The sequence below is a fragment of the Myotis daubentonii genome, chromosome 20 (assembly GCF_963259705.1).
Source record: "Myotis daubentonii chromosome 20, mMyoDau2.1, whole genome shotgun sequence".
NCBI classification, from domain to species: domain Eukaryota; kingdom Metazoa; phylum Chordata; class Mammalia; order Chiroptera; family Vespertilionidae; genus Myotis; species Myotis daubentonii.
Window position 1 is genome coordinate 3,318,985 of NC_081859.1, and position 25,843 is coordinate 3,344,827.

Genomic DNA, 25,843 nt, shown 5'->3' on the forward strand with positions numbered 1-25,843 from the left:
AGAGAGAGAGAGAGAGAGAGAGAGAGAGAGAGAGAGAGAGGCTGCTCTTAAGTATAGAAATCCATAATCTATATATATAAAAGCCTAATATGCAAAGTGTCCCCTCAGGAGTTTGACCAACTGGGAGTTCGATCGCTTGCTATGACGTGCGCTGACCACCAGGGGGCGGCGCGGCATGAAGGTAGGCCCCCGCCAGGGAAGGGAGGCCCCAGCTGGCAGCAGGCAGTCACGAGGGACCCTACCCGTGCACAAATTTCATGCACTGGGCCTCCAGTTGTAAAAATAAAAGACAGCCCATACATAGAAATAAAAATGCGGTTGATGAACAGCAGTAATAACCATAACATTAACAGCATGTAGCCTACAAATAAGTAGCCATGCCCACTGAGAAATGCCATCTAAGTCATCTTTTATAACCTATTTATTAAGGAACATAACACGACGCTAAGCTTTCCCAATTGCATTTGAAAATTTTAACCATTCCAGTATTTATCCCAAACCAACCAGGACGAGCATAACTTTTCTTTTTTTCCCCCTACTCCTTAAATCCTTACACTCAACATGTCACTTAATAAGTAGAAGTAGGAGTTAGTAAGCGTGAAATAAATGGACATTCTACCAGTGGACTCTTAGGTAAGGCCTTCGCAGCTCTACGCCTGTAAGGATAAACTCCTTAGACCACTTGGCATTTACCAGGTAAACTAGTCCTTTAGCTGGGCTCTCTGGAACCTGCCGGAGTCTACAACAACCAGAGGAGAGGGACCCACACAGTTGGACACCTGTGTGGTTTTGACCTTCCCACCTTCAATACCTCTAATCTACACCTGTTTTGATGCACATGAAAGCATAGTATTCAGGAAATGAAAATGACCCCTAATATTCTACTTCATTATTTGTTCATTTTCTAGCACCGTGTGTTCTTTTGATCGCATTAGAAAACAGGAGTGACCGCCTGGCTTCACTTAAGTAGCTTACCCAGCTTGCCCCAAGGTAGAAGGTACTGCCCTAGCCAGTTTGGCTCAGTGGCAGAGCTTCGGCCTGCGGACTGAAGGGTCCCAGGTTCGATTCCCGGCATGCGGGAGGCAGCCAATCAATGATTCTCTTTCATCATTGATGTTTCTATATCTCTCTCTCTCCCTTCCTCTCTGAAATCAATAAAAAATATATATATAAGAAAAGAACATAGTTTTTTTTAAAAAAAGAAGCTACTATTACATACAGATACTGTACACATAGCTACGTGAGCCCAGCGACCACCGCTGGCTAGCTCCCACCAAAGTAAATGGTTCGTTTCTCCGCGCTGACACTTCTCACAGGACCAGGAGCAATTTTGCTCCTGTTAATGCTGTGGATGGGGGTGAGAAAGGAAAGAGAATGATGGCTCAACTAACGATGAAGAAAAAGAAAAAAAAAAGCGTTTATCTGCCTGGCTGACCCGGGACACGGAAAACAGCAGGTATTTTTGGAGAGAATGGACAGAGCAGCCCTTTCTCGAGCTGCCTTAGGACCGACAGGACTGAGCTGTTCCCTCCAAACGTTGTAAGGCAAGAGGGACCCCACTAAGCTGGACGCAAAGGGGACTCGCTACCAGGTCCCGGCTCTGCGGAGCCAGATGGGGTGGGCGTCCGGGGGCCGTGACTGGCAGGCGCATTGAGACCCGAGCGCCCGGCGGCGCGGCGAGCTCACCCGTGAACACGTTCTGGAAGCCGTCGGTGGCCGCCTGCGCCCCGGACGCCGCCGCCGCGCGCTCCAGCAGGTGCGCCGGGCCCCCCGCCCGGGATGGGGGCGCGCGGGCGTCCGGCTCCTCCGTCCCGTCGGCGGAGTGGCTCAGGCCGCCGGAGAGGCCGCTGTCGGTGCGATGCGTCCCGGCCGGGGCGGCGGCGGGGGCGCCGGCGGCTCGGGGCCCGCGGCTCGGGGAGGCCTCCCGCCGCCTCGGGGCCCGGGGGCTCTGGCTGGGCGACTCGGACGGCGAGTGGCTGGGCGAGCTGAGCTGCCGCGTGGTGGTCCGCACGTAGGAGGGGGTGACGGGCGGGTAGGGCTTGCAGGAGCGCGGCCCGGGCGCCGGGCTGCCGGGCGGGGGGACGGCCGCGGGGGCGCCGGGCCCGGGCGCCCCCTCCCCCAGCCCTGCCCCCGGCCCCCGCGGGGCCTCTCCCGCCGCCGGGCCCCACGCCTCGCCCGGGGAGCCGCGGGAGGCGTCCTCGAACGCATCCTCCTCGCCTTCCTCGTCCGTGTCCCCGGCCCCGGGCGCGGGGGCTGCGGCCTCGGGAAACGGGAAGGCGGTGGGCGCGGGCGAGTCCGAGGCCGGAGCTCCCACCCGCAGGCCGGGCGCCTCCGAGTCCCGGCGGCCGCTGGGGGGCGCGGGGGGCGCGGGGGGCGCGGGGGGCGCGCGCGCGGGCAGGTCCGAGAGCGCACACGGCGCCGGCTCCGCATCGGGGCCGCCCGGGACCCCGCCAGCCCCGCCGCCCGGGCCCAGCAGGAACCGGTCCAGCCCCAGGAAGGCCCCGGGCTCCGGGGAGGCGGCCGGGGGGCCGGCCGAGCCCTGCGCGCCCTGGAGCTGCTGCAGGCGGATGGCCTGCTGGATGTCGGACAGCAGGTCCTCCTGCTCCGCGGCCGAGTGGAAGCTGTAGATGTCCGTGTCCGAGCCCGAGCTGGTCCTTTGTCCATCGTGCGCGCCGGCCGCCGCGTCCGCCTCCCCCGCCGCCTCCCGGGCCCTGGCCCCGGCCCCCGCCCGCTCGGGGCCCCTGGCACGGGTCGCCTCGAAGGGGTCGGCGCCCTCGGTGTCCGACAGGCCCGTGTCGTCCGCCGAGAGGCTGAGATCGGGCGTCTTGGTGGCGAGGGAGGGAGCGCTGTCCAGCTCCGCGCCCGGCGGGGCCTGGGCGTCCAGCACATCCTCGCGGGAGCCGCCCGCGCCCTTCCCCTTGGACAGGGTCTTCCGGATCCTGAGGTTGGAGAACACGGAGCCCCGGGAGTCCGACTTGCTCTTCCTCTTGCCGGGCTCGCCGCCGCCGCCCCTGCCGTGCCTGCCCGCGGCCTTCTTGCCGCCGCTGCCCTTCTTGGCGGCCTCCGCGTCCCTGGGCCCCGCAGCCTCCTCCGCGCCGCCGCCGCCGCCTTCGTGCGCGGCATCCCCGGCGCTGCGCTTGAGCTTCGCATCCTGGTTCCCCATCGCGCACCCCCGCCGCGGCGCCGCCCCGGGCGCTCAGGCCATCGCGGCCGCCCTGGGCCCCCCGGCCCGGCGGGGGCGAGTCTCCGGGGCCGGGCAGGCAGCCGGGCGAGCCGCTGGGAGGAGAGGCCGCCGCCGGCCCCGCGCGCCTCGGCCGCCGCTCGGCACAATGCGCGGCGCCTGCAGCCCGGGCCCCGCGAGCGCGAACGTGCTCGGTGCAGCGCGGCGCCAGCCAATGGCCGCGCGGGGTGCGCCCGGCCCGGCTCCCCCCACCCCACCCCGCCCCCCGCCCCCCGCCGGGCGCGCAAAAGCGGCTCCTCCATCCCCGCGGCCGGCATCTCCGCGGCGCGATCGCGGGCCCGGTCCCCGCCCGGAGCTCGGCGGCGGCGGGATGCGCGCAGAGCGGAGAGGCTCCGGGACCTGCCGCCTCCGGGAAAGTCGGGCAAAAAGGGAAAGTTTCCGCCGCGAGAAGCTGGAGCCGAACTGCAGGGTCGAGGCGCTGAGCCACATCCGCTTGGACACGTCCCCACCAATATTTGTTGAATGAATGGATAGTTCTCTTCTTGTAAGACCTGTTTAGTTGGTTTCTAGAGAGAGAGGAAGGGAGAGAGAGAGAGAGAGAGAGAGAGAGAGAGAGAGAGAGAGAGAGAGAGAGACCGATGGGACAGGGTCATCACCTGCCTTCTGCACACCCCACCCTGGGGATGGAGCTTGCAACCTGGGCCTGTGCCCTGACCAGGAATCGAACCGGCGACCTCTTAGTTCCTGGACTGTTCGGTTATGTAATGATTGAGCTTCTTTAATACTGTTAGTACCTGAGCGATGGTAGGAAGGGCCACGGGGCATGTCTCCTGCAGACCTTGCATCTCCAGGGGAGAACAGTAGCCGTCATTTCAAAAGTTCATTTTAACTTTCTTTTTTTTGGGGGGGGGGCACATAATGGCGAGGTGGGGGAAAGCAGAAAATACTGAGCGATTAGGGTTGCTGGATATGCTAAGCTGCAAAATTCTGTGTGTTTACCATATAAATAAAACGGGATTTGTGTCTTAAAGGGTTGCAGATACCATAGGTCCCAGGAGGTCGGGCTCATCCATATTAAACACGCCGCTATTGTTGGGGCCTGAGAAAAGGGTGCCGTAAATCACCACTTTCCCAGGCAGCCCCTCAACACAAGCTCTGGCCCTGCGTTCGTGGTTAAGGTTTGCAGCGGGTCCCTGTGACTGAGTTTGTGAGCGTCCTGGCTTCGATATCCATGTCCAATTTTCCCTCCTTGCCAATCTTGCCTGTATTTTAATTGCTTAGGAAATTCAGTTACCTGTATAGTAAAAAGCATTTTTAAACATCCATCGCTGGTATTTTTAAAAACTCGAAACCAGTGATGGCGAACCTTTTGAGCTCGGTGTGTCAGCATTTTGAAAAACCCTAACTTCACTCTGGTGCCGTGTCACATATAGAAATTCTTTGATCTTTGCAACCAGAGTAAAACAAAGGCTTATATTTTTGATATTTATTTTATGTATTTAAATGCCATTTAACAAAGAAAAATCAACCCCCAAAACAATGAGTTCGCGTGTCACCTCTGACATGCGTGTCAGAGGTTCACCAGCGCTGCTCTAAACACTAAGTTAACGCAAGATTAAAGTCACGTTATGCAATCATGGTCCAAGGAGGGACGTTAGCATGTCACTGATAACCACTCTGAAAGAACAGAATAACCATCCAACATGCGAGTATTTTTTTTTAAGTAAGCCCACAAGAGCCGTTTCAGTGCAGCAAACCAATGTTTCTTTTCAGATTGTGCACCAACCTTTTAAACCTCACCCCCCCCCCCCCGCTTTAACCATTTTTATCAAAAGAAAAAGTTGGCCCTGCAAGTCTTTGAGGTTAAAGCATAAGTAGCAATAATGAATGACTAGCCTTTACATAACTGTTTTTCTTTAAAATACAGAACGTAAGGGTGGGTGGCCACCAGGCCTCAGGTGGCCCTTCTGGGGAGAGCTTTTGGAGAAATCCACTTCACGGCCTTGCAGGGGAGGCCCCATCTCCGAGCAATCCCGGCTGGGGGGGGGGGAGATTGGGGGGGTGCGCCTGACAGGCCTTTGTGTCCCCTCTTTTCAAGGCTGCCCTCTCTTCTCTTCTCCGATCCCGGCTCCTCACTCAGCACAATCTGTGTGAGGCTGGTAGCATCGCCTGCTGCTCTGAGTAGGGACCCTATGAATCTCGACATTTGCTCTGTCTTTAACAGGACATCTTTGACGGGGAGCTATGTGCTTCCTTCCTGTTTTCTTCTGTGATACATTCTACAAGTTCCAGAGACAAAAGAAGAGAAGGAGAGAGGCAGGCAAGGAGGGGGGAAGGCCGAGAGGGGAGGAGAGAGGGAAGCTTGCTGATTTTCTTCACGTCCTTTGAAGGCGAGACAATAGATGACAGTTTGTCACCAGCGTACAGGTCACAGTTCACAAAGCTCTATTACGTTCAGCAAAGACACGGCCAACAGCATGCTGACACGTCTTCCCTGACAGACATGAGTTTGTCCGTGCACATTGCAGACGATGCTCTTAATGTTGATCTGCATCATCCAGCTCCCTGCCACCCTGTGTATATGTTTTCAAGTATGCTTCCCATTGAATTCTAATCAATGTTATGCCTGGCCGGTGTGGCTCATTGCATTGAGCATTGTCCCATGGCCCCAGGGGTCAATAGTTCGATTCCCAGTCAGGGCACATGCCCGGGTTTCGGGCTTAATCCCAAGCAGGGGGCGTGCAGGAGGCAGCCGATCAATCTCTCTCTCTCTCTCTCTCTCTCTCTCTCTCTCTCTCTCTCTCTCTCTCTCATTGGTGTTTCTCCCTCCCCCTTCCTCTCTCTCTAAAAAAAAAAAAAAAAACCAAAAACATTTTTTAAAAAATCAACGTGATGCATGTTCATTTAATATGTAATGCTGCCCTTTCTCTGATTCGTTTCTTAAAGCATCAAGACAAAAATGCAGGCTCCCAATGAAATCTTTCACTCCATTCTTAGGGGAAAAAAAGTGAGTTGCTACAAGTGGGTCCGGAGCCACCGACAGTGTCCCCCGAAGCCCTCATGGCAGGGACGCCTGCAGACGAGAAGGCCCTTCCGAGGTTTGTGAATGTCAGTGGGAGGCAGCTCTGAGCAGGGAAGTCAATAAAAAACAAGGGCTGGAGCTCGGAGTGGGCGCGGGGGACAAAGCCCGCAGTGAGCAGCTGGGCCTGGGCAGAGCGGAGTTCCAGCCGAGAGTAGGAGGCTGGAGGGTCAGAAATGCAGCCAGATGCCAACTGAGTCAGGTCTCTATGGAGCAGGGGGGGCGGGGAGGGGGGGCTGCCCGGAAAAGGGCGCAGATAGGAATGGAGGTCCCGGCCAGGCCTGGCTCCGTGGTTGAGCGTCAACCGGAGGTCAAGGTCTCTGGTTCGATTCCTGGGCAGGACACATGCCCGGGTTTCTGGCTCGATTCCCAGTAGGGGGCGTGCAGGGCAGCCGATCGATGTTTTGCTATTATCCATGTTTCTTTCTTTTTTAAATATATTTTTATTGATTTCAGAGAAGAAGGGAAAGGGAGAAAGAGATAGAAACATCCATGATGAGAGAGAGTCATGGATCGGCTGCCTCCTGCAAGTCCCCCACTGGGGATCGAGCCCGCAACCCGGGCATGTGCCCTTGACCAGAATCGAACCCGGGACCTTTCAGGTCCCAGGCTGACGCTCTATCCACTGAGCCAAACTGGCTAGGGCTATCATCCATGTTTCTATCTCTCTCCCTCCCCCTTCCTCTCTCTCTAAAAAAAAAAATCAATAGAAATGTATTTTAAACAATACGAGCTAGGTGATGAGTTTATCCTGAGGGGGAGAGTGGACTGTGGGTGGGGTCTCTACCGGCCCCAATGCCTTGAGTCCCAAAGACCTGGAGACCAAGATGGCATGTCTTCGAAGTCTGCTCTGTCCTGAAATGGTGTTTGTTTATTCAAACGAGGTGGAAACTTTCCCTGTTCCTGACTTCTGTCCTGACACTGCTTCCTGATGTGATCTGCAAGTTCTCCCCGGCTCCCAAGCACAAGGCCAAGGTTCTCCAACCATGCCCTCGCCCCAGGTCAGGAGCCTCATCCAGATACGCCCATGTTTCCCGCCTCCTCTCAGGGGCCCAGAACCCTGCCCCTGGGACCACTGTGTGCCCACCCTGAGAACTTGCCTGCTTTCTGCACTCTGAGAAGCCTGCTGGTCTGGCCGGTTCTTCCTGGGAGGCAAGGCCAGGGAATCGGGACTTTTCAAAAGCTTCAAAGAGCCCAGGGCACCGTGATGGAGCTGCAGATGTCCCCTTCTCCTGGCTTCTTTCGGGACGCACCCTAGAGGAGAAGACGGAAGACGGGAACGTTATGGTGACAACACCGGCCAAAGAGACGCAGATGTTGATGTGTTAGTGAGCGTGTGTTTGTGCACGTTTTCTCACGACTCTTTTTTGCTGACGTTTCTTTCTCTTTTTTAAGATGTATCTGTATTGATTTCAGAGAGGAAGGGAGAGGGAGAGAAAGACACATCCATGATGAGAGGGAACCATGGATCAGCTGCCTCCTGCACGCCCCACACTGGAGATGGAGCCTGCAACCCGGGCATGTTCCCCGACCGGGAATCGAACCGTGACCTGGTTCATAGGTCGATGCTCAACTACTGAGCCACACTGGCCGGGCTCACTGACATTTCTGACGTGGACATCAAACAACGCTACGTGGAAACTTTACCCCCTGGAGTGGATGGAGGACAAGGCTCTGCAGGTCCCAGGATTTCCGGGACCAGGAGGTGCCCAGCCTTCCTGGCCAGGAAATAGCACCACTGCCCAGCAGAGGGAGGTGCCCATGGCAGGAACACGGGGCATCAGAGCAAGTGCCCTTGGCTTCGCTCTGAAGCAATGCGTGTGGCGCTTCTGGCAGCCACCGGAGGAGGTGTTTCTGTCTCAGGAAGCCCCCCTCAGGCCTAGCTGCGGTGGCTCAGTGGTGAGCGTCGACCTAGGAACCAGGAGGTCAGAGTTCAATTCCCAGTCAGGCCACATGCCCAGGTTGCGGGCTCGATTCCCAGTGTGGGGCGTGCAGGAGGCAGCCAATCCATGATCCTCTCTCATCACTGATGTTTCTATCTCTCTCCCCCTCTCCTTTCCTGTCTGAAATCAATTTTTTTAAAGTTTATCTATTTTTGAAGTCCCTCTCAGGGAATGTGCTTTGAATGCTGTGGGCTCCCCCTTGTGGCCAAGCTAGAGAACACAAAAATGACTAAAATCAGAAGCGAAGGAGGGGGGAGCCCTAGCTGGTTTGGTTCAGTGGGTAGAGCATCAGCCTGCGGACTGAAGGGTCCCAGGTTCGATTCCGGTCAAGGGCATGTACCTTGGTTGTGGGCACATCCCCAGCAGGGGGTGTGCAGGAGGCAGCTGATCGATGTTTCTCTCTCATCGATGTTTCTAACTCTCTATCCCTCTCTGTAAAAAAAATCAATAAAGTATATATATTTTTTAAAAAGAATATTTGGTAACATGTGAAAATTACATGAAATTCAAGTCCCAACGTTCATGAATAAAGCTTTATAAGCAAATCACACGGACCCCGTTATAACGGCCCCTTCGCATGTCCCTTATCTCTGGGCCGCTACAGTGACAGGTGCATGGCCAGACTGGGCGCTCCTCACACTGCTCTCGGCTCCCAGGAGAGCCGCGGCCAGGAAGAGTCGGGAAAGCAAACAGGAAAACCTCGACACAGCCGCTCTCCTGCATAAAAAGAAAACTTGGAATCAGGGCTGCGACCAAAGTCAGTCGCCAAGCGGCTCCCTTGTTCGCCAGGGGAGGAAAGCCGTTCGCAGACGGTGATTTACCTAAACCACCTTTGACCACAGCAGCCAAAGAAATGTGGTCAGAGAACATAGACTTGTTGGAAAGGACTAGCTTTTTGCTTGATAAGATGAGAACTTTGGGAACAATAGTCAATTAAAAACAAAAAAAAACACAAACATGCATGATTGTCCAGCAGAGGGCAGCATTGCCCCACGGAACAAAACCACAGGAACCACCCCCCCCCCCATTCAGAAGGCAAATGTGTTCATTTGCCAAGATTTAATAAGCAACGTATTCGTTTGTTTAATCTTCATGAAAACACGGGAAGGTGGGTACTTTTTTATAATCTTGCTTTTACAAACAAGAAAGCTGAGGCTCCGAAGAGTTCGGTGACATTGTGAAGGTCTCACAGCTGGTAAGCCTAGGCCATTTGCCTCCCTCCGGGCCTGTATTTCTATGAAAGTAAATGACGATAAAGTGCTTTCTAAGTGCCAGGCGTGGTCTAAACACTACACATGTTTTAATCCCTTTAATCTTTTTTAAAAATATATTTTATTGATTTTTTACAGAGAGGAAGGGAGAGGGATAGAGAGTTAGAAACACCAATGAAAGAGAAACATCGATCAGCTGCCTCCTGCACACCCTATACTGGGGATGTGCCCGCAACCAAGGTACATGCCCTTGACCGGAATCGAACCTGGGACCCTTCAGTCCGCAGGCGGGCGCTCTATCCACTGAGCCAAACCGGTCAGGGCAAATCCCTTTAATCTTACAACAACCTCGGGACATCAGGACTATTACTACCATCCCATTTCACAGACGGGGAAACTAAGCAACAACAACGAAAAACTGGAGAGAACAGGGGCTCTTACCTCCTCGGGTCTGTCCTTTAGGGTGGGTCTTGGGGAAACGCTGATACAACAACTGACTCACAAGGCAAAAAGAATCGCCACTTCCAGTCCAGGTCTACATTCTTCCGGAATATTCTAAGGTGACGTATCAGGATGCAATTCCTCTTCCTCATCTCCAGCGTCTGTGGCTTCTCGTCTTTTTCTGAAGACACTCCTGGTCGGGCTACACGTTGGTACAACCCCTTTTGCGAAACCATTGGGAGGAATCTTTGAAAGTAGAACACACAGATCCCCTCAGACCGGGTCTTTCTGTCCCTCCTACCAGTCTCTGCGTGGCTTCCTCTTTAGATCCTTCGTTGTTGATAGGACTTCTGGTCACCTGGTGTGCAGGTGGTCCTCGGTGATGGCCGTTCTAGAATTTCGTTGTAATCTTGGTGAGATTGCAGGAGGAGGTGAGCACAGAGGTCACCCGCTCCACCATCTTGACCAGAAGTCAAGCATTTCGCTCCTAGAATTGTTCCTTTATTTTTTATCCCCGGTCTTTCCTTTTGTTCTCAAACCTACTGGTCTCATCTTCATTTCGCCACGCTGGCTCTCTGTTGATCCGTGTTTCATTCGTGTTTCGAGGATACATTTTTTTTTCCACCCTTGGATGTGGATCTCAGCTTAGTTTTGGGTTTGTGACTGGTTACTACAGTAATGAGAAATCAGTATTAAAAGTGTAGGATTCTGGGAGCCCCTTTCCGTGGGGGGCACTGACATTAGAACTCCCGGTGAGAATCTGAGGAAGCGAGGGGAAGAGATGACACCCTCTACAGGAAGCACATGTCCATCATGGGTTTCAGGTGGGCGGGCTGAGCGGAAAGAGAGTTTTGAACCAGGAAGAGCCAGGAATGTGCTTCTAGACTCGAGGAGACGATGTGAGGGGGATCGAGGACAGGTGGAACCCACCGTTAGGGTTCTGGCACTTGGGGGGATGAGCAGCTACCGATTGCCTGCCTGCCACCCAACGAATCGACCCAGAACACAGCGGCTTCACACAACACCTGTGACCTCCCAGGTGACACGGGCAGGAAGGAGGAAGCAGGTGAGCGGGGCGGTTCTGGGAGGAGATTGTCGTCACGTGTTGGCCAGGCTGCCGTCTTCTGAAGGCTGGCCTCCAACACGGGGCCTCAGCACTTTGCCACGTGGGTCTCCCCACAGGTGCGCGTCATTGTTCCCATGGAAACTGGCTTTGTCAGAGAGCTGGGAGGCACGCGCCATTATTTCTGCACTATCTTATGGGCGATATGAGTCAGGTCTACTCTGGGTGGGAGGGGCCCACACAGGGTGTGACAACCAGGAGGTGAGATCACGAGGACCCCTGGGCCAGCTACCAGGAAAGGTGATGCAGAAGAAGCTACAATGCATTAAAGGGGGGAACTGCCTTACCACCTGGGCGAAGAAAGGGTTGGGACAACCAGGGGCCCAGAGCCTTAGGGAACTTTGGGAGAGCAGGGAGGGGAAGAAAAGCAAAGTAGTTACACAGAGGCTGACAGTTCAGATTAGAATGTTTGGGAGAGGACAGAAAACTGCCTTTCTGCCCGGCCGGCGTGGCTCAGTGGTTGAGCGTCGACTTATGAACCAGGAGGTCACGGTTCGATTCCCGGTCGGGGCACAGGCCCAGGTGGCGGGCTCCGTCCCCAGTGTGGGGTGTGCAGGAGGCAGCCGATCCCTGATTCTCTCTCATCATGGATGTTCCTATCTCTCCCTCTTCCTTCCTCTCTGACATCAATAAAAAAATATTTTAAGATAATAATAACATAGCTAACTGAACTCCTTCCCTTCCAACATCAAACTCATGTCACGATTTCAACGTGCAGGAGTAACGCTCATCTTCTCATGCGTTGTTCTAGGATGGACAAGACAGAGAAAAGGTTTGCTTCACTGAAGCTTCTGCTACTCCTGCTGAGAGGTGGACTTGGGCCCTAACCGGTGTGGCTCAGTGGATAGAGCATCGGCCTGCGGACTGAAGGGTCCCAGGTTCGATTCCGGTCAAGGGCATGTACCTTGATTGTGGGCACATCCCCGGTAGGGGGTGTGCAGGAGGCAGCTGATTGGGGTTTCTCTTTCATTGATGTTTCTAATTCTCTATCCCTCTTCCTTCCTCTCTGTAAAAAACCAATAAAATATATTTTTAAAAAAACATCAAAGGTGGACTTGGGCAGGTCTCTCAGGCACTTGGAGGTGCCCGGGTTCATTCCGTGGGTCCCGCTGCCCTTGCAAACCCAGCCATGGATTTGGACAACTCAAGGGAGAGGGCCACCCCTTTCTCTGCCCATCGTAGGAGTTGTGGGTGCTCCCTTGCCCTCGCTGGGAAAGATCTAGAAAAGAGATACGGCCACAGTTTGGGGAAGGGCGTGAGACAGTCCTTTCATGTCAGAATTTCTGGCCATGGCGCTGACCATTGTTGGGGAAGGATTACGTGATCAGCGCTGATCTTCAGGGCGGCTGAGAAGATGAGAGGAGGTCACGGTTTTGCAGCGGCTCAGACGGGCTTCTGAAGAGCTCTTATCCTCGGGGAGGATTGGGGCAGCTGGAGAGCGAGGGGCCTGGGGGTCTGTGAAGTGTGTCCGGGGAGGGGGAGTTGGAAGCACATCTGAGGCTGCTAAAGGTCTGAGAGGGAGGCTCTTCCTTCCATCAGAGGCGGCAGGACAGCTGGGGGCAGAGCGGGGCTGGGAATGGCCTTTCTCCTCCAGGAGGGCGGGCGGCAGAGTCGCAACAGCTGGGGAGACCCAGAACAGGGGGTTTGAAAGAGGAAAATGAACCAAGCCTGGGGGCAGGGCAGGGAGGTGCAGGCCGGGGAGCTCAGCCCTCCTTGCACAACATCTGTTTTTATTTTATGATTTTTTAAAATATATATATTTGTATTGTTTCAGAGAGGAAGGGAGGGAGAGCATCCACAATGAGAGAGAATCACGGATCAGCTGCCTCCCGCACGCCCCCTACTGGGGATGGAGCCTGCAACCCCGGCCTGTGCCCTGACCGGGAATTGAACTGTGACCTCCTAGTTCCTAGGTTGATGCTCAATCACTGAGCCACGCCGGCCGGCCAGGCGGAACACATCTTCAATGTTGTAATTTTGTAATGTTTTCCAGGAGAAGAATAGACATGAACTTCGCATGAACACTGCTGCGGTCTTGTGTCACCAGCGCACATCAACTCCATTGCCTGCGCTCTCCTGCACAGATGTTCGGTGCGTTGATGGTGGATGGCTTAGGCTGCAGATACTCCTGATGGGTGAGCCCTCTGGGGCCAACCCGGTGCAGTCGAGTCTGCCAAACGCTCCCTTAACAACAGCATGTGTTCTATGACGGAAAGCGTCGCCACAGACTAGCTGGTGGCTCCGTCCATGTCAGACACTCTCACCCCTTGGCCACTGGCACCCTCCTGTGCTGGGGACATGGGGCAGCTCAGGTGGACACCAGCGTGACCCCACAGAGGGCAGGAGGTGGGTCACTGGTACCCAGGCCCGAACCTGGATGAGTGGCTAGAGCAGCCGTGGGCAAACTACAGCCCGCGGGCCGTTTGAAATGAATAAAACTATAAAAAAAAAAAAAAAAAAAAGACCGTACCCTTTTATGTAATGATGTTTACTTTGAATTTATATTAGTTCACACAAACACTCCATCCATGCTTTTGTTCCGGCCCTCCGGTCCAGTTTAAGAACCCATTGTGGCCCTCGAGTCAAAAAGTTTGCCCACCCCTGGACTAGAACGTAACTCCATGTGGGAACGGAAAACTACATCCTTATATCCCATCAGGGGCAGGGCTGGAAAGAGGCAAACCAGGTACCCGAGACTCAGAACTCAAGGGGTGCTCACTCTCAGGGTCAGGCCAGGGCAAAATGGGCTCCCCTACGTTTTGTTCCCACGGCGTCTCCCTTACCTCACTCTAGTCCTGGCTCTGTATCCGTCAAATCCTAAGGAACTGAACCCCCCCACCCCCCCAACCCCCGAAACTTCATTTCCCTTGGCTGATCCCTAAAATAAACACCACACCGTCACTTCAAAGCCACTGGATAGGAGGGGACGTCGGCGAGGAAAGGAGCAATGAACCTAACTGGCGGTGATTAAACTATATTGTTTTATTATATTTACAAATCATAACCATATGTCCACATGGCTAGGGCCCCAGGGACTTGGCGGGGGAAGAGGGGTTCTCTGCAGGCGAGGGATTCGAGATTCAAGCATGCAGCCTTCTGGTAAACCTGCCTCTGCGTTCAGACCACGGCCACACCTCCAGGTCTGAGTTCATCACAAGGGCTTGTTGCTTTCAGGGCTTTAAGAGGGAAGATTCTGGCCATAGCCGGTTTGGCTCAGTGGAGAGAGAACGTCAGCCTGAGGACTGAAGGGTCCCAGGTTGGATTCCTGGTCAGGGGGCACCCTGGGTATTGGGGCTCGGTCTCCAGTAAGGGGGCGGGGGGGTACGGGAGGCAGCTGATCCATAATCCTCTCTCATCATTGATGTTTCTCTCTCTCCCTCTCCCTTCCTTTCTGACATGAAGGAAAAAATATAAATGTATATTTTTTAAAAAGAGGGTAGATTTGCCCGGCTGGTGAGGCTCAACAGTTGAGCATCTACCCAGGAACCAGGAGGTCACCAGTTCGATTCCAGGTCAGGGCATATGCCCAGGTTGCAGGCTCGATCCCCAGTGAGGGCCGTGCAGAAGGCAGCCAATCGATCACTTTCTCTCTCATCGATGTTTCTCTCTCTCCTTTTCCCTTCTTTTCTCTCTAAAAATCAATAGAAATATTTTTTTTTCTAAAAAAAGAGGGTAGGTTCTGGAGCTGGACTAGTTAGGTTTGGAACATGGCACTACCACTTACCAGCGTGTGGGATCGATTTTCTCACCGTCCACCCGTAGAATGGGCACAAGGGGTGTGAATTAGAGGAATTGGTCCGCGCAGCGTGCTTGCAATTGTGTCCAACATTGATGAGCTCCTGTCCTTTTCAGGATTAGTTGTAGCGTCCGTGCTTGTGTTGATAGTCTGTGCCTGGTCTCACACACCGCAACCCCCCAACCCACGCTTCCCTGTTTTCTTTTTCACTTTTTCTTTGTTGTTGTGTGACCCATGACCCCCACCTCTCTGCTTTCTTTTCCTTTTTCTTTTTTTAAATACTTGCTTTTTTAATGGAAGTTCTCTGCTTTCTGAATGGACCGTTGGCTGCGTGGAAGAGAAAGTGGACAGGAAGTTGTCAAAGAAAAGAATGGCTTTTTTCCCCAGATAATATTGTCACCAGATTACAGTGGAGGAAGTGAAGGGATTGGGGCTATAAAGAAAGGTGCTGTTTCACCGCCTGCGAAAGAGAAAGTCAGATAGATGAGCGTTAAGCAATGACCTTCATCCTTTTGCTCCCACATGGGAAAAAGAAAGAGCACATTATTTTAGAAGAAGAAAATAATCATACGATATTTTTTTAAAAACACACATACGTGCGATGTACTTTAAAAAAAAAAAAAGGTGCCACCCAGCCGGGTGGCTCAGTGGTTGAGCAGCGACCTATGACCCAGGAGTCAGGGCAGGAGCCGGGGTTGCGGGCTCGATGGTGCAGGGGCAGCCGATCCATGATTCTCTCTCATCATTGATGTTTCTATCTCTATCTCCCCCTCCCTTCCTCTCTGAAATCAATACATCTATATCTATATCTATATCATCTATATCTATCTATCTATCTATCTATCTATCTATCTATCAATTTATCTATCATCTACCTACCTATATCCTGTTAGTTCAGCCCCCTTTGGATCACATGTTCCCAAGGACCCTTCATTGCCCCCCGTGGGTGGAGTGCTGTGGCCGGCGAGGGGCCCCCAGCGCAGGGTCCGATGAGATGGGAGGTGGGGTGCACGGGGGCGCCGGGAGCAGGAGGGGACGCTGGCTTCTCGCCCACGTGGGCGCAGAGAGGCGGGTCGATGGGGGGAATAGGGGGATGGGGGGGCGGGCGGTGTCCCTCGCGGCGTCGGGAGGAACCTGCTCGCGGACAGCGCGGCTCCAGCCGGCGCCGCACCCCGGGCGTGGCTCCCGCGGAGGGGCGTTCCCGGCGCGGGGCTCGGAGTCCGCGGAACCGGCGTCCAAGTCCCCCGCCCGCCCGGCCTGGCCCCGCCTCCGGAGCGGGTGCAGCGTCCCGCAGCGCCGGCGGGGGGCGCTGTGGTCTCGGCGCCGGGCCCCGCCGCCGGCCGGACCCGCCTCCTCCTCCTCCGCGCCCGCCCCCCGCGCGTGGCGTCGCCGGAAAGCCGGGAGGAGACAGCGCGCCCGGCCCCACGGCGCGGCCCGCAGTCCTCCGATCGCGCGGGCAGAGCCGGCGGCGTCCCGGGAGCGCAGAGCCGGACCCCCCCCCCCCCAACCCCGGGCTCCCTTTGTCTGCGCGCCGCGCGGCCTGGAGCCGCGGCTCTCGGGGCCGGGGACGCGCCCGCGGCGGCCGGTGACAGCGGCTCCCCGCCGGCGGCTCCCGGAGGACGGAGGGGCGGTGGCGCCCGGCCCTGCTCGCCCACCCCGGCACCTCCGCGAGCGCGGACCGATGCCCCCGCAGCAGGGGGACCCCGCCTTCCCCGGCCGCTGCGAGGCGCCGCCGGTACCTCCGCGCCGGGAGCGCGGGGGGCGCGGGGGGCGCGGGCCGGCGGCGCCGGGGGGCCGGGGGCGCGCGGGGGGCGCGGAGGGCCGCGGCATCAAGTGCGTGCTGGTCGGCGACGGCGCGGTGGGCAAGACCAGCCTGGTGGTGAGCTACACGACCAACGGGTACCCCACCGAGTACATCCCCACCGCCTTCGACAACTTCTCGGGTGAGCCGGCTGGAGGGGGCGCAGGGGGCCGGGGGCGCGCGCGGGGGCGCCGTCCGCGGGCGCGGTGCTGACCGACCCGGTGCCCGGAGGAGGGAGGTCGGGGCGGGGATCGGGGCGGGGATCGCGGGGACCCGGGCCCGGCTGCGGCCAGGGATCGGACGCAGGGCGGAGTGCGGGACAGACAGTCCCCGCGCCCGGGGGGCCCGCGAGCGGGGAGAGGACGGGGAAGCCCAAACCCTGGCCCGCGGCGGGGATGGGAACGGAGGGGTGGGGGCGAGCCTGGGAGTTACAGGGAGACGCTGAGCGGGTGTCCAACAGGTCGAGCGCAGGTGGCCCGGTCCGTTCGCTGCGCCGAGAAGGTGCGTGGCGTCAGGTCCCGGGAAGGGGGCGCGCAGGTGCCATTACCTGTGGCCTCGGTGTCCGCCCTGACCTCGGGGCGGGCGGGGTGGGAGGAGGGGGGGCATCCCCGCTTCAAAGGGCCGCGATGGGGGCGGAAAAGGAGTTGGTTTAGTGGAAGGAGTCCTGGCGGGCCTGGCGGAGGCTGAGGTCGGGGTTAAGCCGGAGGATAAACAGGATTTCTTTCTTCTGAGGCCCCGGCCCGGCCCGGCCTCCCCCACTCCCACCGCCCCCACCACTGCCTGTTTGCGATTCTCAGTATCATCTTTTTCCCCCGTCTCTGTGAGCTACTGAACCTCGTGGGAACGGGGTGCTGTGCGATTGGGTTTGGTGGACGCAGAGATAAAGGGCTCCTTCACCTGCATTTTTCAGGTCTTTTTGCAATTTAGGGCAAAGTGGAAGTCCACGGAAACTAGTGTGAAATGCGCACTCTCTCTCCTCTTTTTGTTGTGTGTGTGTGTGTGTGTGTGTGTGTGTGTGTGTGTGTGAAATGCTTCTCCGCTTCTTAAAAAGTCATGATTGCCCTAACCGGTGTGGCTCAGTGGATAGAGCGTCGGCCTGCGGACTGAAGGGTCCCAGGTTCGATTCCGGTCAAGGGCATGTATCTTGGTTGCAGGCACATGGGGGGGGGGGTGTACAGGAAGCAGCTGATCCATGTTTCTCTCTCATCGATGTTTCTGACTATCCCTCTCCCTTCCTCTCTGTAAAAAATCAAGAAAATATATTTTTAAAATGTCTTTAAAAAAAATATTTCCTCCGCCCCAGACGTGCCCTGCATACACAGTGCTAGGCCCCTGGCTTTCCCACCTGCCCACCTAAATGGCATTGTTTCCTTCCCCTTCTGTGTTGGTCCCATGGACGAAAATCCGGGTTCGTGAACGATGGAGAAAGTTACGTTGAGGCAGAACTGAGTGCTCAGCTCCCCAGGGACCCCACTCTGCGGCCAGGGGGGCACACTCTCTCTCCCCTTTCTCTCCTGAACCCGCCCTTGGAGCTGGCACGGACAGATCAGCCGAGCCCTCCCTGATAAACGGGGCCGTGTGGGCAGCCAGTGTTCGCACACGTTCTCAAAGCCAGCTACAGTTTCATGATAAAACTCCAGGCGTTTCGGGCCATTTCCCACGGGAAAACAGCGCTTTGGGAGGCTTTGGGAAGCTGCAAGGTTGGTTTCCCCTTACCCTCCCGTGTTGTTTCTAGGTCTTTTGAAACGAGTGTGGCCAGAAAATAAATCTTGGGAAGCAGGCCCTTCTGGGGTGCCACCGAAGGCTGGGGGGGTGCCTCGTCGGTGGCAGTGGGTGGAATTGTCATCCCTGGAGGGTGGTTTACAAAAATGCCTTGTGGCCCAGCCGGTGTGGCTCAGTGGTTGGGCATCAACGTATGAACCAGGAGGAGTTCAGGGTTCGATTCCCAGTCGGGGCATATACCAGGTTTGCAGGCTGGATCCCCAGTAGGGGGCGTGCAGGAGGCAGCCAGTCAATGACTGTCTCTCATCATGGATGTTTTTATCTCTCTCTCCCTCTCATCCTTCCTCTCTGAAATCAATGCAAATATATATATTTTAAACTAGAGGCCTGATGCCCGAAATTCGTGCATGGGTAGGGTCCCTAGGACTAGCTGGAGATCAGGGCTGATCAGGTTCCCCGCCTCCCCACTTCCCCACCCCTTCTCCTTCCCTTACCACCCGTGCTCTGCTGCCACTGGTTGCCCACCATGTACCGCACCGCCCCTTGGTGGTCAGCGCACATCATAGCGAGGGATCAACTCCCCCCGTTCTCCCGGTCGAACTCCCGAGGGGACACTTGGCATATTAGCCTTTTATAGATCTAGAAGATGCCTTGTGGGCCTCCTCATTTTAAGCAAGCCTTTAATTGGTTGGGGGACTTGGCATAGGAGCTGCAGGGTCCGAGTGAGGATGGTGGGGCAGGCCAAAACGATGATTCTTGGGCACGAGGTTAAGAGACAACCCCCGCTAATCCTTTTGGTCCTGTTTTTCAGCTGTGGTGTCCGTGGATGGGCGGCCCGTGAGACTGCAGCTCTGTGACACGGCGGGACAGGTCAGTATCACATCCTGATTGCGTGCTGGGGCAGGAAACGGCTCTCTGAGGGCCTCCCAGCGGCCTCCCTCCACCATTGGGTAACTCTGCACCCGCAGGCCGCCGCCCCACCCCTGCCGTGGGCCCCTCTCCGAGGGAGGCGGGCGTGCGGGAAATCTCTGCGCCCGTAAAACAGGGTGCGGCCGGCTGTGGGTGGGCAGGACGGGGGACAGCAGGCTCAAGAACAGCTCTGACCTCACAGGAGTTTCTGATCCTGTTTTACTTTCTGGTTTTTATGGGGGGGAAAAAATGCTTTGCAATCCTTTCTCAACGTAAGCTGGTCGTATCTTAGAATCAGTGTGTTAAAGGGCAACGAGCCAGATGTTGAGGGCTTGTCCTGAAGAGGAGATGGGGTCTATGTCCGTCCGTGTCCTTGTACCCCTCCCTCAGCTGGGGCTCGACTCCCCAGGGCCACTGCCGTCCTTGGGGGCAGAGATGCGGTGGCGGGAGCTGCGGGGGAAGGGCTGGGCCGGAACCCAGTCTTTCGAATCGTGAACATTTATTCTTGTCACGAGGGAGGATGATGGGGAGGATACGGGGGTGTGGACATTGCCAAGAGCTCCAGGGTGTCATCATCACTCAGCCCCCCCCCCCCTTGGCATGGCTCTCAAGCCACCGAAGTTTCTGTCCTCTTTATTTTCTTTTAAATACATGCTTATGGGTGTCAGAGAGGAAGGGAGAATTGAGAGAGATAGAAACATCCATGAGGAGAGAGAATCATGGATCGGCTGCCTCCTGCACGCCCCACACTGGGGATGGAGCCCGCAACCTGGGCCTGTGCCCTTGGCCGGAAACGAACCGTGACCTCTCGGTTCATAGTTCGACGCTCAACCACTCAGCCCGCAGGCCGGGCTCTGTTCTCTTTAGAACCCAGCGTGCCGTCTTCTGAGTTTGCCGGAAGGACGGTTAATAAGCATGTGGGTTCCGATAAGGACTCCGTGGCCAGCACTTGCTAGCTTTAGCGAAAGCCCGGGGGCTCCTTTGCAGGCAGGGAAAAGGGCTCGCTTCCCTTGCTTTCCGAAGTGTTGCCACGTGACCATTTGCTTTTAAGCAGAAGTTGTGCCCGGCTGGCGTGGCTCAGCGGTCGGCCGATGCACCAGGAGGTCGTGGTTCGATTCCTAGTCAGGGCACATGCCCGGGTTGCTTACCCGATCCCCAGTCAGGGGCGTGCAGGAGGCAGCCGATCCATGATTCTCTCTCACCGTGGATGTGTCTATTTCTCTCTCCCTCTCCCATCCTCTCTGAAATCAATAACAATTATATATTTTAAAAGAAAATAAGTAAAAGTCAGAGAAACATGTGAATCATTTGAGAAATATTTTCACGAAAGACATTTATGTTTGGAGAATAAAGGGGCTGGGTGCTAAGTTGCAAAGCTTTGGGGGTATTAGGAATGTATTCGTCTGGTCACCCAGCCGTGTTTTCGTAGAGATGGTTATACTAGTGTTTCTTACCTGATGTACTAGTTAGGTTATGTCCTAGATGAGGTTACTTATCTGAAGATTTGTAGAAAGCCAACTGTAAAAACTGGGAAATATGCCCTGACCGGTTTGGCTCAGTGGATAGAGTGTTGGGCCGTGGACTGAAGGGTCCCGGGTTCGATTCTGGTGCAGGGCATGTACCTTGGTTGCAGGCTCGATCCCCAGTACGGGGCGTGCAAGAGGCAGCTGATGGATGTTTCTCTCTCATCGATGTTTCTAACTCTCTATCCCTCTCCCTTCCTCTCTGTAAAAAGTCAATAAAAATATATATTTTTAAAAAATCACTGGGAAATGTACACAGCTGGGAAGATGGAGTTCACTGTTTCCCGCTCCCCAGGTATCAGTTAGTATTGGTTTGGACGATTGGCAAAGCTGGCCAAAGCGATGGCCCTTTCTCCCCACCTACTCCGGAGCTGATCAGCTACCTTTTAAAGGACTTGTTCTCACTCCTGCCATATTCACTTAGTGTTGACTCAGCCGGTGGAACGCCCCTCCTCCAGGCAGTACCCAGGATTGCCTGGTGGACGCACAGTGACGCAGCCGTCTCCATTCCTAGCTCCAGCAGAGTGAGCACAGGAAGCCATAACCCGGGGCCCCAGAGCAGGTTTCCTACGGAAGCTCACAGCAAGAATCCAGCTCTCCGGGCGGGAGAAATCGCCAAGAAATCGCTTCTCGTGCCCGCGGGTTTTCTTGTCGGCGAGACCAGGTGAGCACAGAAGGAGGTTTAAACACCGGACTCACAGTCTCACTCGAGTGAAAGCTGATCCGTCACCGAGGACTTTGGGAGACAGATGTGCCTTTGGCATCTGAGAAAGCGGGCGCCGCTGCGAGAAGACGGGTCCGCTGTAGCCCTGCCAAGAGGAGCTGAAAAGCCTCCAGCCTTCTGACCCAGGAGGCGCGTGGAAAAAACCTTTATACCAAAAAAATAAGTAAATAATCAGATTGCAGCTGGACAGACCTACTGCCCAGCTCCCTGCCCGGCCGGCTCGGCCCCTGAACCAGATCCTCCCCACAGACCTCAAGACGGGTACATCCATCCCCCTCGGCCTCGCCGCACACATGTGCGTTGCATTCATTTCAGCAAGTATCTAGGGTTTCTGGTCGGGCGATGAGCAGGAGGGTTTCATTTCTGCCCAGCTCCCCAAATCCCTCCGCCAGGACCTCCAGAAGTCTGGGGAGCCAGGTTTCCAACGCCCGCCCCGTCGCGGGCCCCGGCCCCTGAGCTTGCCTCTCTTTTTACTGGTAACGCAACCCCAGATGCCAGGGCACGGCCGGGGGTGAGTGCCTTCCAAGAGCCAGTGCAGGCGCCCCAGGGAGCTGACCTCACAGCGGCTCTCGGTTTTATGCTTCGGGGCATCGGAGAACAGAGGGAACGTTTCACCAGTTGAACTTCAGAGCCGGGCCGTGGTCTATACCTGGCGGAGTTTCTGTGTTGATTCTTTCAGCTCGAAGTTGGCACGAAGAAACCCAAGTCATTCTTCTTCCTGACTTTTGCTTACAGAAGACTGGCCAGGGGCCAGGGACGTTCTGGGATGCCCCCGTCACCCCTGATCATGTGAGCCGGTCGACTTTAATATCGTTAGACGGTTGTCGCCCGGCGATGGAAATAGCGCAGACGAAGAAAGGGCGTTCACGTGAAACACACCGGGTTTCCTTTATTCCTGGGAAGATGGATGCAGAGTCATGTGCATGTGAATGGTCGTGTGTAAATAATCAGAGCTTGGCACTTCGTCACAAAAACCTGGGTGACACGGAGCCTTTCCCGGCCCGGGAAATCATCTGTCACGTGACACCTGAGGATGCTTAGCAGCCACAGACAGAAATGTCAAACAGGAACAAGAGGATGTCAGTATCTTCCTACGAGAGTGTCGAGTGAACGCTTTCGAGCAGCCGAATACAGTGCTGCAGGGGGTTGTGGGGGGTGAGATATAGAAACACCCTGACTCGGAGATGATCCTATATAATAAAAGGCTAACATGCAAATTGTCCCCTTGGGCAGGAGTTATACTGACCAGGAGTTCAACCAGGCGGTGGGGACAGCTGGCCAACCGCCTGTGGCCCCTCCCCCTGGCTAACCTCACCCCTGATGCCCCCCAACCCCGATTGGGGGTGGGGCCGGCCAGCCAATCTCCCACGTCCCCTCTCCCTGGCCAGCCCATCCTGATTGGCCCCAATTGGGACGGCCCAGGAGGACCCCACATGTGCACGAATTTGTGCACCAGGCCTCTAGTATTTCTATAAATATATATATATATATATATATATATATATATATATATATATATATATATTTGTTTTAAATGTAAAGGTGGTCTTTCTGTGGATGAGATGGACTTAAAAAATAACTCTGGGTGGCCCTATCCGGTTTGACTCAATGGATAGAGCGTCGGTCTGTGGACTGAAGGGTCCTGGGTTCGATTCTGGTCAAGGGCACATGCCCGGGTTGCGGGCTCGATCCCCAGCAGGGGACGTGCAGGAGGCAGCAGAGCAATTATTCTCTCTCATCACTGACGTTTCAATCTCTCTCTCCCTCTCCTTTCCTCTCTCTGAAACCAGTAAAAATATATTTTAACAAAAATAACTCTGGGTGCTTCGGTTGCAGGACGAGTTCGACAGGCTGCGGCCCCTGTGCTACACCAACGCGGACATCTTCCTGCTGTGCTTCAGCGTGGTCAGCCCCACTTCCTTCCAGAATGTCACCGAGAAGTGGGTGCCCGAGATCCGGCGCCACTGCCCCAAAGCCCCCATCATCCTCGTGGGCACGCAGTCGGACCTCCGGGAAGACGTCAAGGTCCTCATCGAGCTGGACAAGTGCAAGGAGAAGCCGGTGCCCGCGGAGGCGGCCAAGCTGTGCGCCGAGGAGATCAAGGCCGCCTCCTACATCGAGTGCTCGGCCTTGACGCAGAAGAACCTCAAAGAGGTCTTCGACGCGGCCATCGTGGCCGGCATCCAGTACTCGGACACGCAGCAGCAGCCAAAGAAACCCAAGAGCAGGACTCCGGACAAAATGAGGACCCTCTCCAAGTCCTGGTGGAAGAAGTACTGCTGCTTCGTATGATGCTGGCGGGACCCTGGGGAGGACTGGAGACGAAATCGAGATCAGAAGCTCGGTCAACGGCAAGGGCTCCTCGGACCGCGGGCCGCCGGCATCAGGAGCCGTGCGCCCGCCCTCGGAGGCCTTTCCCCTCCGTGTACCCCTCCTGCCTTTCATTTTCCTCTCGCTCGGCTGAGCTTAGGGACAAGACTCGCCTGCAGCGGACTTCGGGAGTAACTTAAGCATTTTTTCATGCCTTTGGAAATGTAGAGCTCTAGCCCTTTGCGTTGATTTCTATCTAATATTAAAAAGACGCCTCAGACCTGGGGGTCGAGCGTGAAATGTTGCCGCATGGTAGCGTACGGAAGGAAGTGGGGGTGGGAGTGGGGGTCCCCCGATCGAGGGCTACTCCAGGCACCGTGTATTGTACGCACAGACTGGCTCTGGTGAGGACCGCTCTTCGCTTTGAAACCCGTAGTATTTATACTTTTTTCAAAGAGCAAAATCCAGAAGACAAAAATGAGAGTCCGCTGCCTACTCTGCTCCTATTGAGGTTTAAAAACACCCAATGCAGCCGTCCCACTAACGCTACAGCGCTGTGCAGACCAAACAGGGGAAATGGGTTAGTGGCGTTTTCCAGGCTTCGACCATTATTTTACACCTGAAAGTTAGTTGTTGTCACTGAAATAGAGACCTGGGCCTGGTCTTGCATAGCCCTACACTAAGAATGCCTTTTTTAAAATATGTTATTTTTTTTAATTGATTTCAGAGAGGAAGGGGGTGAGAGATAGGAACATCAATGATGAGAGAGAATCATCGATTGGCTGCCTCCTGCACACCCGACACTGGGGATGGAGCTCACAACCCGGGCATGTGCCCTTGACTGGGAATCGAACCCGGGACCTCTTGGTCCATAGGATGACGCTCAATCCACTGAGCCACACCAGCCGGGCTGTCCGAATTGTCCTTAAACTTCCATGCTTAAGTTGTCCCATCGGCAGGGTGTGAGCCAATGATTGTGGGACACAAGATGTCCTTTTACTCCTTGAGTCAGCCAAAATGCACATGTGCGTGTGTGCGTGCACACACACACGTATGTATGCATGTATGGCTGTATTTGCTGCTGATTCAGACTTGTGAACAGGGAATGGGAGAAAGCATGGGCACAAAAGCAGATCAAAGGATGTGTGGCTTCCTCTTTCTGTTAACACTTTCTAGGACAATCGGATTTCCTTTGGATTGTACGCTAGACACGATCTGAGGGGTATCTGAGCACACATATCTGGGACCATCTGAAAACAAAACATGAACCTCTTTCAAAACCTGCTTTAAAATCTGTGCAACCAGCCGGTTCAATCCGCAGTCTTTCAGGGCAATCTCAGCCAAGGGCTGTGCTGCGTGATGGGTGGGGCGGTGGGGGTGTCCAGGGTGACCACCAGGAGCAGGGTGGGTGCAGAGACCACAGCCCCTGGCTCAGCTGGTCCTCACTTTCAGGCAGTGAGCAAACCACATGTGTGTGAAATACCCCATTCTTCAAGGTGGCACCAGGCTTGTGAATGTCCATGGGTCAAAGCAAGTCCCAAAGCCTCGCCCAGAGCCAGTGTGGGTGGGTGGGGGAGGGGGTTGCACAAGGACCTGACCCCTGGGACCCCCCGGGGGGATGAATTGGGGAAAGGAAGGCTCAGGCTGCAGGGGCTGGTGCGGCCCATGATTCACACCCGTCGAGGATAAACAGAGGTGGATCTTCTGTGTTATCTTGTCCACGGAGAAGCCAGGACGTCTAGTGGTGAAAGGTGTACTCGTCACCTGTATTATGACTCTGACAATGGTTGACACCATAGGTCGCCTCAGCGCTCCGTGGAATCTTACTTCTCTGGGGAGAAAGCACATGAAAACGAGTGAAAATTGGCAGCTCGCCGAGCACGCGCAAACAGATAGATAACGTCGTAGAGTGTGGATGCTTCCACTGTTCCCATCTGCTCCCCATTCCAGCAACAGGGGCGGAGTTCTGCTATCTTTGGGCGAATGCAGTGATTTAGAGCACAGAGTATATAAAACCCTTTAGCCCTGGCCGGTTTGGCCCAGTGGATAGAGCCTCGGCCTGTGGACTCAAGAGTCCCGGGTTCGATTCCGGTCAAGGGCATGCACCTTGGTTGCGGGCACATCCCCAGTAGGGAATGTG

At 55.5% G+C, this 25,843-nt stretch overlaps 2 protein-coding genes across 2 annotated transcripts in view; one reads left to right on the top strand and one right to left on the bottom strand.

Annotated features, from left to right (window-relative positions):
- FMN2 (formin 2) overlaps nucleotides 1-3,288 on the bottom strand; it is a 126,799-nt gene extending 123,511 nt beyond the window's left edge. The window contains exon 1 of the mRNA XM_059677745.1: nucleotides 1,687-3,288. Within this exon, the coding sequence (XP_059533728.1) occupies nucleotides 1,687-3,163 (1,477 nt within the window). The 5' untranslated portion in view covers nucleotides 3,164-3,288. The remainder of the gene's footprint in view (nucleotides 1-1,686) is intronic.
- Nucleotides 3,289-16,103: 12,815 nt separating this feature from the next.
- RHOU (ras homolog family member U) lies at nucleotides 16,104-23,983 on the top strand. The gene is made up of 3 exons (XM_059677405.1): nucleotides 16,104-16,657; nucleotides 19,049-19,107; nucleotides 23,230-23,983. Exons 1-3 carry the CDS (start codon nucleotides 16,396-16,398, stop codon nucleotides 23,683-23,685), a joined length of 777 nt encoding a protein of 258 aa, XP_059533388.1. The 5' UTR covers nucleotides 16,104-16,395; the 3' UTR covers nucleotides 23,686-23,983.
- Nucleotides 23,984-25,843: the final 1,860 nt, after the last annotated feature.